The sequence below is a fragment of the Peromyscus leucopus genome, chromosome 8b (assembly GCF_004664715.2).
Source record: "Peromyscus leucopus breed LL Stock chromosome 8b, UCI_PerLeu_2.1, whole genome shotgun sequence".
Classification (NCBI taxonomy): domain Eukaryota; kingdom Metazoa; phylum Chordata; class Mammalia; order Rodentia; family Cricetidae; genus Peromyscus; species Peromyscus leucopus.
Window position 1 is genome coordinate 26,081,257 of NC_051086.1, and position 18,371 is coordinate 26,099,627.

Below are 18,371 nucleotides of genomic sequence, written 5' to 3' on the forward strand. Positions count from 1 at the left end.
GAAGGGAAGAACTGACTCTGAAGTTGTCCTCTGACCTCTATACATAAGCATGCATGCACCACCCCCAACACACACACACACACACACACACACACACACACACACACACACACACACGCGCACACACACACACACACACGCGCACACATGCGCACACACACACACACACACACGCACACACACACACACACACACACACACACACACACACACACAATTTAAAGTAGTATAAATAAACAAACGGAACAACCCTGGCAGCCTGGCTCCTCCTCTACTACCTTGATGAATATAAAGAAGGGGCTGTTAGCTCCATTTTAGTAACAATCCAGGTGGCCAGCCTGGACCGGGACGTCTTGTTGGGGATGAGGGGGAATTGCTATCGGGAAGAGTGAGGTGACTGAAATCTTTTAAGCCCACCTGATGGAGAAACGTGAACGTTTCATTGTCCAGTGTCACTCTGTCATAGCCTCAGGTCCCCAGGATGCGTCTCTCTTTCTTACCAATTTGCTCCCAGAGTTTTCCAGTCTATTCCACCCCAAAACACAAAGGGACGCAGGGCCAAAGTCAGTTATCCACTTGGGAACTCTAAGGCGGAAGGACAGCTTGGCTTGGGACTGGGGTGACTTGCTGTTGGAAACTTACCGTGTGGGTGGCGTGGCTCTCCTCCCACTGGTTTCTGGGAGCACAGCCAAAGGCCCTATGGGACTGTTCTTCACCCCACCTTGTAGCTCTGCCATGCTCTACATCACCCTTGTTCTGGCTCTGCCTCAATGGCCTAAGACTCCTGGTTAGAGGCGTGACTCAGTGTCCCTGGGAGACGCACTCACCTTCGCAGGCCACCATGCAGGCCACCTCCTGTCCAGTCTGCGAGTCTGCAGTTTCTGAAAGCACAATCAGAACAAGGACAAGGTGAGGCCACCCACCTGCTGGGGAGGGGGAGCGCAGGGGAGCCTGCCCTTCCCCAGTTCGGACACCAGTACCAATGCCCCCGATGGCTCAAGGAGGTGGCCTGGAGGTCCTGTGTGTCTCTGCTTCTTTTTTTCTGCCGTAATCCCTACTCTGAGGCATCTGCACCGTGAGTTCTGTCAACTCCACCAGCTGCACTAGTCTTTCCTCCTCTGTTCCCTTCCCCCTACACCCTTCTCTCTCCCCCCCTGCCCACCCATCCACAGGGCTGTGGCTCCAGCCAAGCTACACCTTCTCTTGCCTAAACACCAGGAGAGCCCACAGCCACAGGGAGACGGTGCAGTCAGTAAAGCACAAGTGTGAAGACTGGAGTCTGGATCCCAGAACCACACACAAAGTCAGGCACGGTGGTGCACACTTGCAACAATCCCAGACAGAGGGAAGAGAGTCCCGGGCTTGTGGCCAGCCAGTGTAGCCTTCTTTGTGAACTGCAGGCCAAATGCAAAAAGCTAACTCAAAAAACAAGATGGATGATGAATGATGACACCCTAGGTTGACTTCTGCCCCCTACTTGTACTGGTACGCATGTCTCTCTCTCTCTCTCTCTCTCTCTCTCTCTCTCTCTCTCTCTCTCTCACACACACACACACACACACACACACACACACTCATATAGGGTGTGGGGGGGGGTCTCCTTCTCATTATAAAATCTCAACCACAAAGCCAGCCTCCACCTGCCCCCTCTGGCCACGCCCACTGGCTCTCACCCTCTGGCCACCCTGGGGCTGCTCTGGCCACGCCCACTGGCTCTCACCCTCTAGCCACCCTGGGGCTGCTCTGGCCTTTGCACAAGCTATTCTGTCTGAACACTGTTCCTTCTGCTCTCTGAACTTCAGGAAGCTTTCCATCCCAGAAGAAATGCCTCTCCCCAGACCCCCTTCTGCCTAGAGAAGGTCTTTGCTTGTCCTTCTCTACTTTAGCACTTTATCCATAACTCTTAAAATCTGTTTTAATTATCCTGACTCAGTTAACTTTGTAGCCTTCAGCTTCTGGAGAAGAATTCAGCACCCAGTAGAGAATGAAAAGGTTGAGTGAACGAATGAGCTCCAATCAAATTATATATATCCTGACAACCAGCAAAGGTCGCCATCATTTATAGACAGAGGCTGAGACTTCAGGAACCTTTGCTAACTCATGGCTTGTTAGCAAAAGAACCAAGTTCCTACACAGCTGGGCCCATTCCACAATCTTGTCACCTCTCTACTACAAATAAGGATAAGTAGGGGCCAGCGAGATGGCTCAGTGAGAATACTTGCCCCCAAGGCCCTATGGCCTGAGTTCGATACCCAGGACTGATACGGTGAAAAAAACCCAACTCTTGCAAGTTGTGATCTGACCTTCACTTGTGTCCCAGGGCATGCAAGGCTAACACATATACACACACACACAAGATAAATGACATTTAAAATTCTTTAAACAGTTACGCTAAATTTAGGAAACAGTGGCCGCATGAAAGTGGTGGACAGATGGATGGAAAGGAGGAAGTAAGGAAGGACTGAAGGACAGATGGACAGGTGGATGGATACATGGGTGGGTAGATGGATGGAAAAGAGGAAGTAAGGAAGGACTAAAGGACAGATGGACAGGTGGATGGATACATGGGTGGGTAGGTGGATGGAAAAGAGGAAGTAAGGAAGGACTGAAGGACAGATGGACAGGTGGATGGATACATGGGTGGGTAGGTGGATGAATGGGTAGGTGGGTGCATGGGTAGACAGACAAACCAAGAAAAGCCAAGGGTCTGTGTCAGACAATCGATGCCATGACACAGGATGCTGAGTGTGATCAGACACAGCACAAGCCAGCTGCAGCCGCCCTTCAAGCTGCTGAAGACCCCAGGAAAGGCCCAAGCCTTCTTATCCCCCACAGTCCCACCTCCTCCAGGTCCCATCCATGTCCCCTGTGGTCAGGACACATCTGCAGCTTTCCCACAGCGACTTTTCCAGAATGCCACTTCCATCCTCAGCCCCAGCACCTCAACTGTTGGCCATCACATGTTCCAGTCGGTGTGATCCCTCAGGCCACACCCCACATCCTCACTGTATCACTCAGACCTTTACAAAGACCCCGACATCACAGACTATCTGGAAGGGTTGCCCCACCCTGATATTTCAGTTCATTTACCAGAACCCTCTTTCCAACAAAGCAGAACATCGGTGGGGGAAACCCACACCTGAAAGACATTTAGCCCAACTGATTTCCTCCCTGCTCGCTTCCAGTCTTTGACAACTAGGACCCATCCATGTTAAATCGTGTGTAAAATTCACCCCAGCTTTTACAGAATGAAAATAAATCTTAATACTTCTCAGTATTGATTGTATTTGTTAATGGTAGCTTGGATATATGGAGTTGAGAAATTGTTTAGGGAGTAGGGGAAGTGTGTGTGTGTGTGTGTGTGTGTATGCGTGCATGTATGTATTTTCTTGCATGTGTGTGCTGTGTATACACACACATGTGGAGGTCAGAGGTCAACATCAGATTTCTTCCTCAATTCTCTCCATGTTATTTTTGAGATGGGGTCTGTCTGAACTGCCTGGTCTAACTAACATGGGAAGCCACAGGGACCCTCCTGCCTCCACCTCCCAAGGGCTGGGATCACAGATGTGCGTCACCACACCCAATCAACAACCATGTTATAAGAATTCGGTTTTTGCTGTTTTGAGACACAGCCTAGTATGTAGCCCAGGCTGGTCCTCCTGCTTCAGCCTTCCAAGCTTTGAGATTGCAGGAGTCCATCACCACACCCAGCAATTGGTTTTTGTTTGGTTGGTTTTGGGTTGGTTTTGTTGGATGCCAGGGGAGCGGGTTTGTAGGGACACCCCCAACTCCCTTTTAAAGACGTGGTTTCAGTGGCACAACATCTAACACACTTGTGCACAAACATCCAACCCCTCCTGCGCACAGCCCCGGCCTCCTGCTGGGAGCCATGACAACTGTCTCCATTTGCTTCCCTACAAAGCTACACTGCAGTCAGCACAGGAACGCCTTGACCTTCCCGAAGGGGCACACGTTCCAAGAACCCTTCCCATCTCTCAAGCACTTAAAAAGCAAAACACACTGTCACTTCACAAAAAAGTTTCTGAGAATGAAGTTCATTGGTAACAAATCCATGAGAAGTAATCAAGAAGTAAAGGCACACACAAGGCAAAGTCTTCATTGGGTTCTACAACACGTGCAGAGGTCAGAGGACAGCTACTCAGAACCAGTCTCCATCTGCCGTGTGTGTCCTGGGATCAAACTCAGATCTTCTGGCTTGGTGGCAAGCGCCTTGACCCTCTGAGCTATCTCACTGACCCCATTTATTTATTTAGAAACAAGGTCTTGCTATGTAGCCCAGGCTGGCCTAGAACTTGTGGTCCTCCAGCCTCAACTGGTGTGCTCCAGCATGCCTGGTTCACATTCACTAACCTCTGAGAAGAGGTCTGAAATGGACTGAAATCCACGTGTGCACTACGGCCTGAATGGCTTCTCACTTCCAGGGTCTGTGTGGATCCACCTCTCTTCACTCACTTAGCAAGGACGTACTGAATCGCCAGTGAAGACAGAGGAGAGTGCCAGCATCCTGTGTCCCACTGATCAGTCATCTCTGGCTCCTGGGCACTTGACCCCTCACTAGTGTATGAGAAACTTCTAATTAATTGAAACAAAAATCTGATATTCAATTTGGGTACTAGAACATTGTGGAGCACGTTGGAAACAATAGTGCCTGCCTCCTCCCTAAATCTAAAGACAAATAAAAAATTTTCAATGAAACTTTAGGGTCCCAATTGAAAAAACTAGGAAGGTGTGGTGGTGCACACCTGTAATCCCAGCACTTGGAAGGTTGAGGCAGAAGAATCAAGAGTTCAAGCCCCCACACACACACACCCCACACACACATACACCCACACACACACACTACACACACACACACACACACACACACCACACACACCCCCATACACATACACCCCCACACACCCCACACACACACCCCACACACACACCCCACACACACACCCCACACACACCCACATACACACACACACACACACACACACACACACACACACACACCGCCAGGGAAAAAAAGAAAAAAGAAAGAAAATCCAGGTATGGTGGCACACACCTTTAATCCCAGCACTCGGTAGACAGAGACAGGTGGATCTCTGTAAGTTCCAGGACAGCCTGGTCTACAGAGAGTTCCAGGACAGCCAGGGCTACACAGAGAAACCCTGTTTCAAAAAACAAAACAAGCAAACACAACAACAATAAAAAAGAGTTCAAGGCCACAGAACCTGACTACGGGATGGGTTTGAGGTCAGCCTGGACTATCTGATACCTTGTCTCAAAAACCAAAAGTTGAAAAAGCACCAAATAGAAAATGTATATTAGATTTCAAAAGATGGAACTATACAGATATTTGATGCTTTTCAATATTTATTTTTGCCCATCTTGAGTTTAAAAAACTTATTAAAGTTCATATTTTTAAAACGTTACATTGGGAAAGTTGCCTCCCATTTGGTCCCTTGTCTCCTACTCTCCTACCATTCCGTACCCCAGCAGTCAAGTAACACAAGCAAGTCTGTCTCAGCCTCCTCCAGAACTTCACCCCAGCAGGGGAGAGCAACTACACACCCCTGCACACCAGCCTCCAAGCCCCTCCCTCGGGGTTCAGGTCCAGCCCCCAGCAGCTTCTGTAAACCCTACCTTACCTGCTCCAGGAAGGAAAGAAAGGGAGAGGAGAGACAGGAATCTGCCTGTAAGTTTAGCTCCTCTCTCCCAGACAAAAGGACATTTGGGGCGAACCTGACTCCTGCAGATCAGGGTGGCTGCCCTCTCCATGCCACTCAGACTCAGAAAGCTGTGTGTGTACTTACTCCCTGTGGTCACTCCTGTCTGCGCCCAGAGCAGGACCAGCGCTAGGAGCCCGATGGGCACCAGCATCAGCATCCTCCAGGGACAGGGACAGGGGCAGGGGAGCCCAGAACCTCAGCTCAATCCCTAGAGGAGCCGGCTGAGCTCCCTTCAGACCAGGGGAGAGGGAGTGAGGTGGTGGGGCATAGACTGGCCAATCAGAAGCCTGTGGGGACACTATTAGCTCCCTGGGGGAAGAGGGAGGAGGGAGCCTGTGATCACTAAGGGGAAAGCCCTGTTTGCCTTGGAGGAAGCACTAGGAACCTTGAGGTCTCGGGGCAGGTGGTACCATGTAGCTGTGTGGCTTTGTTGCTGTTTTTAACACTTATTTGCATATATGCGTGTGTCTGTATACATGTGTGTCACAGCATGCACGTGGAGGTCCTAGGACAACTTTCAGGAGTCAGTTCTACCATGCGGAGTTTGAGCTCCAGCTTGGCAGCAAGCTCCTTTACCTGCTGAGCCATCTCGCTGGCCCTGTGTGGTTCTTGTTTGTTTGTTTGTTTTGTTGTAATCTAATATATAAGACACAAAATTGACTTTCTTAATGCATATAATTCAGTGGCTTGGGGACATAAATATAAACTACTGAACCACCGTCACCACTGGATAGGCTTGGGATCAGCTGGTTAGCTTGGCTGCTGTCTCCTCTGCTGAGGAGACAGGTGGCCGTGAGGCAGATCTACAGGGCCTTGTCTTGGTGCTGGGAGGAATGTTTGTCAAGCTTTGTGCTCAGTTCCAGAGAACAGTCGGAGGCAGGCCCTCTCACATCTACCTTGTGCTCCCCAAGCTGACCTCAGTTTCCCTCACCCCGGAGTCCCCTCCACTGCAGCTTTTCTGCTGAGCTCCAGGTGTCAAAGTCCAGCCTTCAGGGCAAGCCTGCGGCAAGGACAGTGTTCATGAGCTGCTTGGCTGAGGTAGGACATCTACAGTCGAGCCCCACCACTCAAAGTTGGCAGCCAAGGCTGGCCAGGGCCTGGAGGGGAAAGTGTTTGCTGCATAAGCTTGAGGAACTTCATTCAAGCCCCAGCCCCCTGTAAAAGCCAGGCGCACGGCTCACACCTACAACCCCCCTGGGGAGGTCCAGACAGGAGGGTCCCGGATCGGGCTGGCCAGCTGCTCTAGCCCAAATTAGTGAGTTCCAGATTTAATAAGAAACTCAGCCTCAAAAACTAAGGTGGGGGTCTGGAAAGAGTCCAGACCCCTGGACCCGTCTTTAGCAGCTCACAACTGCCTGTGACTCCTGCAGCGTCAGGAGAGTTCACACACACAGAAGAGCCTGGCACATAGTCTTGGCATTTGGCTTCTTTTTCAATCAGGTGATGTTCCCATCTCAAACATCTTACTGTCCAGAGCTGAAGACACAGCTTCTGGCGGACCTATGGTACTTTCCAGGGTGACTTCAGGGAGGAGTGGGAAGCTGAGTCCCAGAAGGCTGGCCTGAGGGGTGACAGCCCCAATGTGGGCATGGAACGCAGCTGCAGATGACATTCACACACTGAAGCAATGCTGGGCAACGAATTCTCTAGGGGCAACTTATGAGGAGTTTCTTGTGACCTCTAAGATCAGATCACAACAGTAATAAAATGATAGCTGCCTTCAGGAAGCTGTGTCTAGAATCAATGAAGCCCTCACATGGATTAATGCCATCAGCTCCCCAGCAGTTCCCCACTCTGAGGTGGAGTAAGTCTCAGAGAGGGTAAGTCACTCCCCCAACGTCCCACAGCCTCTGAGGTTTTGACCCACTCTGGCTTGCAGTGGTCTGGCTCTTTTAACTCTGTGGCATTTCTGAGCCCTTTCCTGCCTTCTTCCCTGGGATTCTGCTTCTCAGCCTGGGGCCTGGATCCCCCATTCGGTCAGGAGACTGAGCCAACCTTCGCCATCTCTGTTGTGTGGTCTCCAGGCCACACGGAAATGCTGACAGAATGGGCAGCCAACAACTGAGGCCCAGGCCCACACCAGACACAGAACCACCTGGTGGCCCTGCCTTCCTCCTCCCAGCCATCTGGTGCCTCACTGGGTCTGCTGTCACCCCAGGTCACTGTGGTCTGCCAGGCAGGGCTCTACACCCCCGGCCTCACCTCTTCACATCTATAGGATTGCAGGCCAAACCCCATGGGGCTCAGGGTGTGGGACAGCATTCACGCGGGGCTCCCTGACAAGTGCCTCCCCGTGTTCCCTCCTCTACGCTAGAGATAATGTGATGTTGCCTCCACTTGCTGCACATGACCAGAGGTTGACAGGCTTCTGTACACGGGCCAGGACTATTGGAGGTCGGGAGCCCTCATCTTTCTGAGATTTAGTTTCTTGGTTCTGGGGACAGAATCCAGGGCCGTGGCCACGTGAGGCAAGTGCCCCTGCACATCTGCCGCCCCAGTCTGACACTATTTGGCATTGTTTTTAACTTTTGTGTTTCTTTTTAAAGAGCGTTTATTATTTTATGGGTATGTGTGTGTTCCTGAGTATCCGTATGTGCAGCCCATGTGTGGGTACCCACAGAGCACAGAATCGAGTGCCAAATCCCCCGGAGCTACAGCCATGGGCAGTTGTGAACCACCCAAAGTTGGTCCAAACTCTGGCTCTCCGTGAGACTCCCCTGGACTGCTGAACCATCTCTCCAGACCCCAGGTTTGTTGTTTGCTTTTCATTTTTTCCAAGACAGTATTATCACAATTTTAGGTTCACGAAAAACCAGGGTTTCTCACCCACCCTGCCTCAGGTCTCTAGCATCTCCACACTCTACAGTCCACACCACAGAGCCCCAGGTGCTAAGAGCCAGGGACACGCAGCACACCTTCCACCAAAACATGGGACTTACAAGGGGCTGCTTCTGAACTGGGCGTGATGGTGCAGGGCCTATTGTCTCAGCAACTCAAGAGGCTGAGGCAGGAGGATCAAAAGTGCAGTACCTGCCTGGGTGATACTGTGTCTCAGAAAAGCAAAATCAAGCAAAAGAAGAGATGGGTTGTTGTGTGTATGTGTTTATTAAGACATGGTCTTATGTAGCCTAGGCTAACCCAGAAGCTCTGATCCTCCTGCCCTCCAGCTCCCAAGTGCTAGGATTATAGTTGTGTATCACAATGTACTGCTTTACGGAGCTGGGAATTGAACTCAGGGCTCCCCTCTTGCTAGGCAGGCGCTCTATCCACTGAACTAAATGCATCCCTAGCATTCCTTTGCAGAGACAGACATGGATGCCCCATGGGAGAGAAAAACTCACCAGTAGGGGGCCCTCAAGCTGCTGGAGCCTGATGGGGCTGTGGGTGGAAATGTTGCCACATCTGTTACCTTCGCAATGAAAGGGGCCAGGGGGAATCTGTCCCCTGTTCATCAACAGTGAGTTGAGAAGACCAGGGTGAGGAAGGGGAAGAGACTCGTTTCTGTTGAATTGTTCAATGAGCTGTGTGACCTTTGAAAATCAGTTTCTTCATCTCTCTGGACTCATTAACTCACTGGTGAAAATCAAAGGACTGGAAACCATTCACAAAGTGTTTCCGCCTGTGTTTAGGTGGAGAGTGAAGGCCAGAGCAGAGAGAGATGCACAAGAGCTGTCACGTGATGAGCTCAGCGGGGCAGACTCGGGAGACAGATGGTGTGATGGTGCAGCCACCAGACAGAGCAGACGGCCGGCCGAGATTTGTGTGACTGAAGTTGCTCACGCTGGGGCACAAAAGCCATGCAGATCAAAGCTAGCGGCTGTGTGTTTCTCCACAAGCATACACCTACCTTGGGCCCCAGCCCGGTCACTCCCAAGTATTTCCCCACAAAAAGGGAAGCGCACAGGGGGCCAGTCAGAAGGCTCCTCTGGGAAAGGCGCCTGCCGCCAAGCCTAGCGGTGAGTTAATCCCCAGGACGCACGGCGGAGGGAGAGAAGCCGAAGATGTGCTCTGACCTCTACAAGTCCACTGTGGTGCGCCTGTGCCGACGTGTTCACACACCCAACAAATACATGGGGGATGCACAGGTTCACTCTACATCAATGTTCACAGCTGCTTCTTTTGCGTGGAATTGGAAACGGCACAAACAAACACACACCCCTCCAAAGGTAACCAGATGAAGCAGCTGGAGTATGTCCGTGAAGTGAAATACCATGCAAGGATAAAAAGGTGCAGAGTCTAAGGGTTGACATGATAGTCCACAATCTCAGGAAGGGCTCGCTTGGAACCTGGACCAATAACTTCACTCTGAGCATTGCAGTATTTTTCTCTACTAGGGAAGGAGACACTCACTAAACAGCAGCAGAGTGCAGCCTGTTCACACTGTCTTCACTGCTGATGTGGGGGTGTTGGAGTGACCCTTAATGACAGTCTGACACCCACAAACATGATAATGAACCCTTACTCATTGCCAGCTGATACAATTTCCCAATCAGAGGCCAAGTTCCTGGTCCTACTGCCACCAGGACCTCAGCCAGGCTGGGGGAGGGCACCCAGAGCTGGCCCGGCGGCGGCAGAGCAGCAGGCAGGAAGGCACACGGCCTGGGAGCCCGCACTGCAGCGGGCTGGGGTTCCCGGGGGACACTCCTAGGTGCCCAGTGATCCGGAGGTTGAGGGGCTCTCAGCAGTTATATGGGGAGGGTCCTAGGCACAGACAAGCACCAAGTGCAGAGTCCCAGCCAGGAGAAAGGTCTAGAAACATCCCTCCTCCTTCCTCCCATAAGAAGGTCTCCGTAGGGAGGGACATGTGAAGAGAATGGGCTGCCCAAGACCTCAGAGAAAACACCCCAGAGGTGGAGGCACCAGACTAGTGGGGTAGTTTTTCGTAAGAGCATACACTGCTGGGCTGACCCTTGACCCCATCCCTTTCACTGTCCCAGGCTGTGCACCCTGACTGCAAGAGGCCACCTGCACCCCTGTGTGCTCAGGAAAGCAGCACACGGTCTTTATCCGAAGCCTGGCCCTCATTCCCCAGAAGTGGACTCTTCAGCTGTGCTCCTCGGGGTGAGGCAACCCAGGGCTGCCACCCGGCCCGGGAGGAACATGTGAACAGCAGGTGTGCCAGCACAGCCCCCGGCGAGCTCATTTTTTGGCGGGCTCTCTTTTGGTTTTCGTTTTGAGACAGGGTTGCATTGTAGCCCAGGCTAGCCTGGAAATCCTGATGTTTCTGTCTCTGCCTCTGAAGTTCGAGAATCATAGGTGTGCCCCACTTCCCTAGCCTGCTAATTATAACTTTCCATCTGCAATCGCACCCACACAGACTTTCCGAAGAATATTAGGAGGTTGCCAAACTATGTAGGGCCAGGCTGTGGCTCAGGAGATAGAGTGCTCAGTAGATAGCATGCTTGCCTAGCACGCGTGAAGCTCTGGGTTCTTTCCCCAGCACTGAGTAAAGACGGCATGGTAATGCATGCCTGTAATTGCAGCACCAGGGAGGAGAAGGTTTGGGCTATCCTCTGCTATGTAGGAAATCTGAGGACGACTGGAACTACATGAGACCTTCTCAAAACCAACAAAATACTGTGAAACCATCATTTACTATAAAATTTGAAATGTGCATTTCATTTATTTTTGAGCAGCCGATACAAAGAGCAGCAGGTTCTAGAAGCACAAGCTTGTTAAAGATAAAGAGGTAACTACCAACAGGTGAATAGATAAGGTCCACCTAGACTGTGGAATATTATACAGCAGTGAAAAGGAAGGGAGCAATGTTCAAGCTACAATACTCATGAACCTCAAAAATGTTAAGAAATCCAGACACACAGAAAAGCCCATGTATCATGTGATTGTTTACGTGAACTATCCTGAATAAGCAAATCTACAGAGACAGGAAACAGATTGACTGTGGGTGGAGGCACACATGACTCGAGGGTTCAAAGTTCCTTCCTGGGGTGATAAAATGTTAACAACACTGTGAATATACCCAAAACCATGCATTGCATTGAGGTCTTGGTGCCTTGTACCCACCATTCCAGCACTTAGGAGGTAGAGGCGGAAGATTCAGGAATTTGGGGGCAGCCTGAACTACATGAGACTCAAAAACAAAATGCATCAATGCTGCAGGTGAATCACACGCCACAGTCTTTGTAAGATGAACCCTACCCACCCCCCCCACACACAAAAAAGAATTCTTACCTCAAAGCTCCAGTAGGTGCTGTTGACAGTCTTCCCTTCCTTCCTTCCTCCCTCCCTCTCTCCCTCCCTCCCTCCTCCCTTCCTTCCTTCCTTCCTTCCTTCCTTCCTTCCTTCCTCCCTCCCTCCCTCCTCCCTTCCTTCCTTTCTTCCTTTCTTCTTTTTGAGACAGGATCTCAATATATAGTTCTGGCTAGCCTGGAACTCAGTATAGACCAGGCTGGCCTCAAACTCACAAAGATCCTCCTGCCTCTGCCTCCCAAGTGCTGAGGTTAAAGGCGTGTGCCACCATGTCCAGCCCTCAGTCACTGCTCTTAATGAGCTCCCTCTGGTCCCTTCTTAATTTAACCAGCATCACTTGCTCTAACCAGCCACATGCCAGGTTCCCAAAAGGTGACAATGGTGCTCTCAAATCCCACTTTTCTTTTCCTCCATAGCCCAGGCTGGCCTGGAACTTATGTGTACCCTATGTTGGCTTCAAATTTGTGGTAATGCTCCTGCCTCAGCTCCCCAAATGCTAGGATTACAGGTGTGAGCCGACACACCTGCTTCTCCTTGCTGAGCACGAGAATACAGTTTGTGCATTTGTGTGTGTGTGTGTGTGTGTGTGTGTGTGTGTGTAAAGGGAGGCAAAAGACAGCCTTCGGTGTTGTTCCCCATGCTTTGTCTACCTTTTTTTTTGAGGCAGGGTCTCCCAGGAGCCTAGAGTAGGCTAGGCTGACTGATGAGCAATCCCCAGGATCCACCTGCTTCTGCCTTGTCAGTCCTGGGGTTATAAACACACACCACTTAAAAAAAAAAAATGGGTACTGAGATCCAGGCTGAGCTTCCTGCCATGGACTCCTTGAATACATTATTTAAGTGTAGGTTGAAGTCTCTTTACACTCATCAATGGCTGTTGTTTTGTTTAAATACCTATTTTTATTTCTGCTGCATTCACACTTCACTCTACCCCTAGTATTAATTGTTACAGTAAATTATAGGACTTGGTGTGCTTAGCACAGGGGGTTGGACCCGAGGTCTTGGGATGGAGTACAGTCCCACCCTCTTATCTAACTCAAGACATTGGTATCACTGCCAAGGGATACCCCTATCCAGGGAGAGTTGCCCTGCTCGCCTCCCCAGTGATGGCCTCTGGACTGCCTGTCTTATGTGTGTGCCTTCCTTCCTTTTTTCTTTTGACAGGGTCCCATGTAGCCCAGCCTGTCCCCAAGTTTTCTATATAGTCACGGGTAGCCTTGAACTTATGATCTTCCTTCCCCCAGCTCCTGAGGGCCCAGGTTACAGGTGTGCATTGTGTGGTGCTAAGAATGAAACCCGGGGCTTTGTGCATGCTGGGTAAGCATACATGCATCTCCAGCGCTCCTCTGTGCATTTCAAGTTGTCTTAGGTACACGGCCTCTTACATCTGACCTTTTGAGGCTCACCCACACCATGGGGTGTGGACACTTGTTTCCTTTTTTGGGACTTACCATGTGTTTAACCACAAGCTCACGCCAGGCAGGGATACCCAGTCCTAACTGTGGAAGGGCTGGCTGTGGGTCCTGTACTTTGCTGGGGCTCCAGAGTGATTTTGTCCCATACGGGGGCACTGAGCAATGTCTGAAGGTAGATATTTTTTAACCACAGCTGATGGGAGACTATTGGGTAGAGACTCAGGAGGCTGCTGAACATCCATCCTACAGCTCACAGTCACCCCAACAACACAGAATGATGCAGCCATGGTGCCGACCTGTATTCTAAGTAGCCCTGGGTGAATTCTAGAGTCTGCAGTCTCTCTGCTGTGAACAGCTCCAACATGCCCAGCATGCACAGCTACTTCAAGTCCCCTTGTTCTGTTCGTACGTGCCACTGAAGGCTGCCTTTCTTTTTGGAAGCTGAGTTCTTGGCAGGATTGACGGCATCTCAGTATGCATTTACAAGCGAGATTGTTGCCATCATAAAGTGAGGTGGAAGTGATGGCATCCTTTTTTTAAACACCTTCTTCTTACATCTATTTATTGTATTTGTGAGTGTGTGCCACGGTGCACGTGTAGAGGCCGAAGGACAACTAGCTGGAGTCGATTCTCTCCTTCCACCCTGTGAGTCCAGGGACTGAACTGAGGTCGTCTAGCTCAGCAACCCTGAGCCATCTCTTAGGCCCGTGGCATCGTTTTGACGGCACAAGAGCCTTCCCTCCTGCTCAGTGCTGCGTCCCGCAACATGGCACATACCCAGTCAGTGCTCACAGAAAGATCCATGCTCTGTGAACACTATCCGGTCCCAAACAGAAGTCAGCCATGAAGGGCTGCACAGCAGTTTGCTAGTTGAGTGCTTGCCTAGCATGTTCCAGGCTCTAGTTCCACCTCCAGCACCCATAAAGCTGGCAAAGGGTGCTCACCTGTATCCCAGGCTGGGGAAACTCAGAGGCAGGAAGATGAGAAGTTCAAGGCCGTTCTTGGTTACATAGCCACAGGGAAGTTCGTGGCCAGCATGGGCTACAGGACTATTTCAAAAAGAAAAGAAAGACAAAGAAAACAAGAAGGGGCGGGCACAAGTGACCAAAACTGACCAAGGCATTATTGGTAATTCTTCAGGACTGTTTGCTGTAAAGTGAGCGAGCCCAAGCAGGACTCATTATCACCAACAGGGCTGGAGATAGCTCAGCTCCTCAGCGGGCAGGAAGGCTTGTTGTGGTCCTGTTTAGGCATTTTCCCTTCCAATTACAGAAAGAATACAATGAAAGCAATTTCTGCGGCAGCTAGCCCACACTGGTCATGTGAAGCCAAGACAGGAGTCCGGGTGTTGTTAAGGAGCCACATTGTTATACATTGTTACTAAGTCTCCATACCTTACAAGAATAAGTTTCTGTTTCCTGAGCCCAATGTTTTTCAACCTATGCTGAACTGGTGACCCCATGATGTATGCCCTCCTTCTAGCCTTGCTAAACTCCTGAACACGTGATGACTCCCCTTCCACATGACATGTTCTTGTGCTCATCTACCCCGCAGGCAGCCTTGAGCCCCGGGTCTCCACTCTTCTGTCCAGGTCCTTACAGCCAATTATCTCAGCAGTTATTCTATCAACCCTAACCCTTCCCCATAAAAGAGACCCCAAAAGCCAGTGAGGGGCTGCTCTCGGGAACCCCGACTCAGGGAGGATCTGGCCAGTCCCTTGTGCACTCCTAAATACAGCTTGCTTTAATCTGACAGCTGTGGAAATGGCTTTTGGTTTTGAACTGGGTTGTGGTACCAGGTCTAACAGTCATACCACTAGAGGAGTGTGGGGGTCCCCCATGCTCTGTGTACAGCTGAGGCCACGAGCACTGACCTGGCCCAGCAAGTCTTTCCCACTATGTTATGCTGTGTTGTTAGTTGTTCTGTTACCAATAAAGACTCAGGAGTCAGATATTGGGATGAAAACCTGATAGATCACAGAAGTGGCAGAGGATCGACCAGCTGACCACACTTCCCAGATGAAAAGGGGCCAACAAAATGTCTTTGAATCTCCAAGGCCTTCCCTGCTCCTTCTTGGGCCTTTCTATTCCTATGTGGGTCCTCCATGGTTTCTATGACTAATCCTTGTCAGTTAGTCTCTGGTTCTGCCCGATTCAAGGAACTTTATGAACACGGTCTCAGGGTGTCACAGTAAGATCAAATATCCCGCAACGATGTCAGGCTTGGGTGGGAATCTGGGCTACACTGGGCGGTTGAAAGTAGGGAAAGCCAGGAGCACGCACAAGCACACTTTAGTCCCCACATCAGCAAGGCATCCTGTCAACTTCTCTTGTGGGGACTGGTCTTCAGATCTAGAGCAAACAGCCCTGTCCCTCCCTCTACAGACAGACAGACGCACAAACACACTCCCAACTGTCTGAAGTGGAGGCCTGCACCGACTCATGACTATCAGGCACACGACAAGCTGCACTTAAAACAAGAGAACATGCCGGGCAGCGGTGGGGCACACCTTTAATCCCAGCACTTGGGAGGCAAAGCCAGGGGGAGGGAGCTCTGTGAGTTCAGAGAAACCCTGTCTGGAAAAACCAAAAAAAAAAAAAAAAAAAAAAAAAAAAAAAAAAAAAAAGAACATGAAGTTAGAACAGCAGCAGAGCAGAGAATGCTAAGCCAAATCAAGCACAGAATGGCTCTCGGCGACATAGGAAGGACCCTGTCATTACGCGCCAGTGGTCACAGCAGCTGATCCTAGGGTGCAGCTGGTGAGCTGGCCATGTTACCGTCATCAGAGACACCCCACTGCCACATACACGCCCGCCCCCAAAGCTCCCCAGCACAGGCCTACACTGTCCATTTTAGAAAAGCTTACCTAACAGACCCCACCCGCTATACCCACATTCACTCACCCAGCGAGGCACACATGGCGACACTCAGCCAGACACACATCCATGACTGTCTTAGGTCGAGGCCTATGGAAGGCTGAGTCCCCAGCCAGTACCTCCCATTTGGCCTGGGATGAGCATTCTTCCTACTGCTTTAATTTCAGGCACGAACACAAAATGCAAATTACAGCTTCGGAAAGCATTCTCAAGTTCCCCCACCCCCACAGTCTTGCTGTGTGCCCTCTTCTGCATTCTAGAACCTTTCAAAGAAGCCACGAGTGGTGGGTGATGCATCTCATCCCAGCACTGGGTTTTGGGAGGGGGTGAGGTCCCAGCACTGGGGTTGTGGTTGCATGCTCTGGGTGGGGTGAGGTGGAGGAGGATCTTAGATCCTAGCACTGGGTTGTGGGAGGGGGTGAGGTGAAAAGCTCCTCCCAGAGCTTCCCTGCTTGCCTGAATTGTGTGCCACAATCCAGTTCAAAAACAAAACAAAACAGAAAAACCAATAAACAGCCAAACCGAAGTGTCAAAACATCACAGTGTTACTGAAATTCCTTCCAGTGAGGACATAAGCAAGGTCTACCTCTCCTCCCAAGATGACAAATCAAGGCAGGATTCCAACAAAGTTCACTGAGGACACAATGAGCTTCCGGAGCTCCTTATGAGCACAGGTGAGGGGCTCTGACAAGGTGTGCACTCTCCTCCCCATCAAGTTGCAAAGGGAAGTCGTTACCACACCAGAGTCAGGTTTTCCCCACAGGAACATGACAGAGACCCCGCCCCTAGTCTTTCGGGGTCTCTAGACCTCCTGAGGCTACACACAAACAACAGGAGGGAGGCAAGGAGTGGCTGGAGGTCAGGTGAAGGTCTATGACCCTCCCTACCCTTCAATGGGGTGCGGGGGTGCAGGGTAGACAGTCAACAAAGCGCTTACCTAGGGTGAGCGAGGCCCTGGGTTCAAGGGAGTGATAGGCAATAAAGAACAAGGAGGAAATGACGGAGATCAGATGATGGCACCCTCAGAGAGATGCTGTCACACCCACCCAGCCTTGCATGTCAAAGGTGGTGGCCTAAGAGCAGAAAATGTCTGAAAGCCATGGTCAACACTTCCTGCATCGACCTTCTGGTTGTGGCCATGGCTTCACTTGGTCTCTCTTCTCCAATAGGCTTACCAGAAAACATCCACCTCTCCGTGTAAGCAGACAAGGCAGTGAACACTGAGGACAACCAAGTTCAAAGCCCCTTCGTGGACAGTCTGTGCAGAATCCCCACACAGGCCCCTTAGGTCTCAAACTGGACAAACAGCTGAGGTGCCTACTTAACATATAAAAGCAGGCCCGGCAGCCAGCTTCTCCCTGCATCCCACAGTCCCCACCTGTTACAGGGTATGCTGGGATACCTCACACTCTACCCCAGAAGTCTCCAGCCCAGGGGCTGGGCTGTCCTTCCCTATATAGTCCAGACACTCTTTGGGCCTCCGGGCTGCTGCACCTGGTCCCCCTCATCCTTCCCTCTCACAGATGCCCCTGCCTCGGGCTATGCTCTCCCACAAATCTGTAATAAACCTCCTCCAGCACACTCGGGAGCAGCCGTCCTCTTTTCATTCAGCTTCCATCCTGTTTTGGGGTGTGGTAAGAGGAAGCCTAGGATGTATGGTGACTGTCAGCTAAGAGGCAGAGGCTGCCTATGCAGACCTCTGGATCTCAGGCCCAGCTAGCCTCGACTACTTGTCCAGCCCCCAGAAACAGTGACAGGAGGGTCTAAATTCACAAAAGCGTGTGGCCATCTGGCATCGAACTCCGTACAATACATATTTTACAGTCCTTGACACAGGGTCCTTGTCGGGAGAACTCTGCGTGTGTAATTAGTACCAGCTGAGATCAGTTACACATCAGTGACAGCCAAACTTCTAAGTGCACAGCCTTGAACTTGACCAAAGAAAAGAAAAGCCCACACCGAGCTCCCATGAGCAGTGATTTCACAAGAACGTAAATAGGGTTTCAGTGGCAATAAGCCGCGACTAAATGACCTGACTCTCCTCACACCTTCCAACATGACGCTGTCACCACAGGTGGGAGAGAGGGGGAACTGGCACCCCACTCCTGGCTTGGTACCCCCTCTCCCAG

General features: G+C 50.9%; 1 protein-coding gene across 1 annotated transcript in view; it reads right to left on the reverse strand.

The window, feature by feature from the left end:
- Nucleotides 1-5,941, reverse strand: part of LOC114695572 — a 111,490-nt gene extending 105,549 nt beyond the window's left edge. Inside the window, exons 1-2 of the mRNA XM_037201164.1 lie at nt 5,826-5,941; nt 828-881 (exon numbers count right to left, since the gene is read on the reverse strand). Coding sequence (XP_037057059.1) covers nt 828-881; nt 5,826-5,898 — 127 coding nt within the window. The 5' untranslated portion in view covers nt 5,899-5,941. The remainder of the gene's footprint in view (nt 1-827; nt 882-5,825) is intronic.
- Between the last annotated feature and the right edge of the window lie 12,430 nt (nt 5,942-18,371).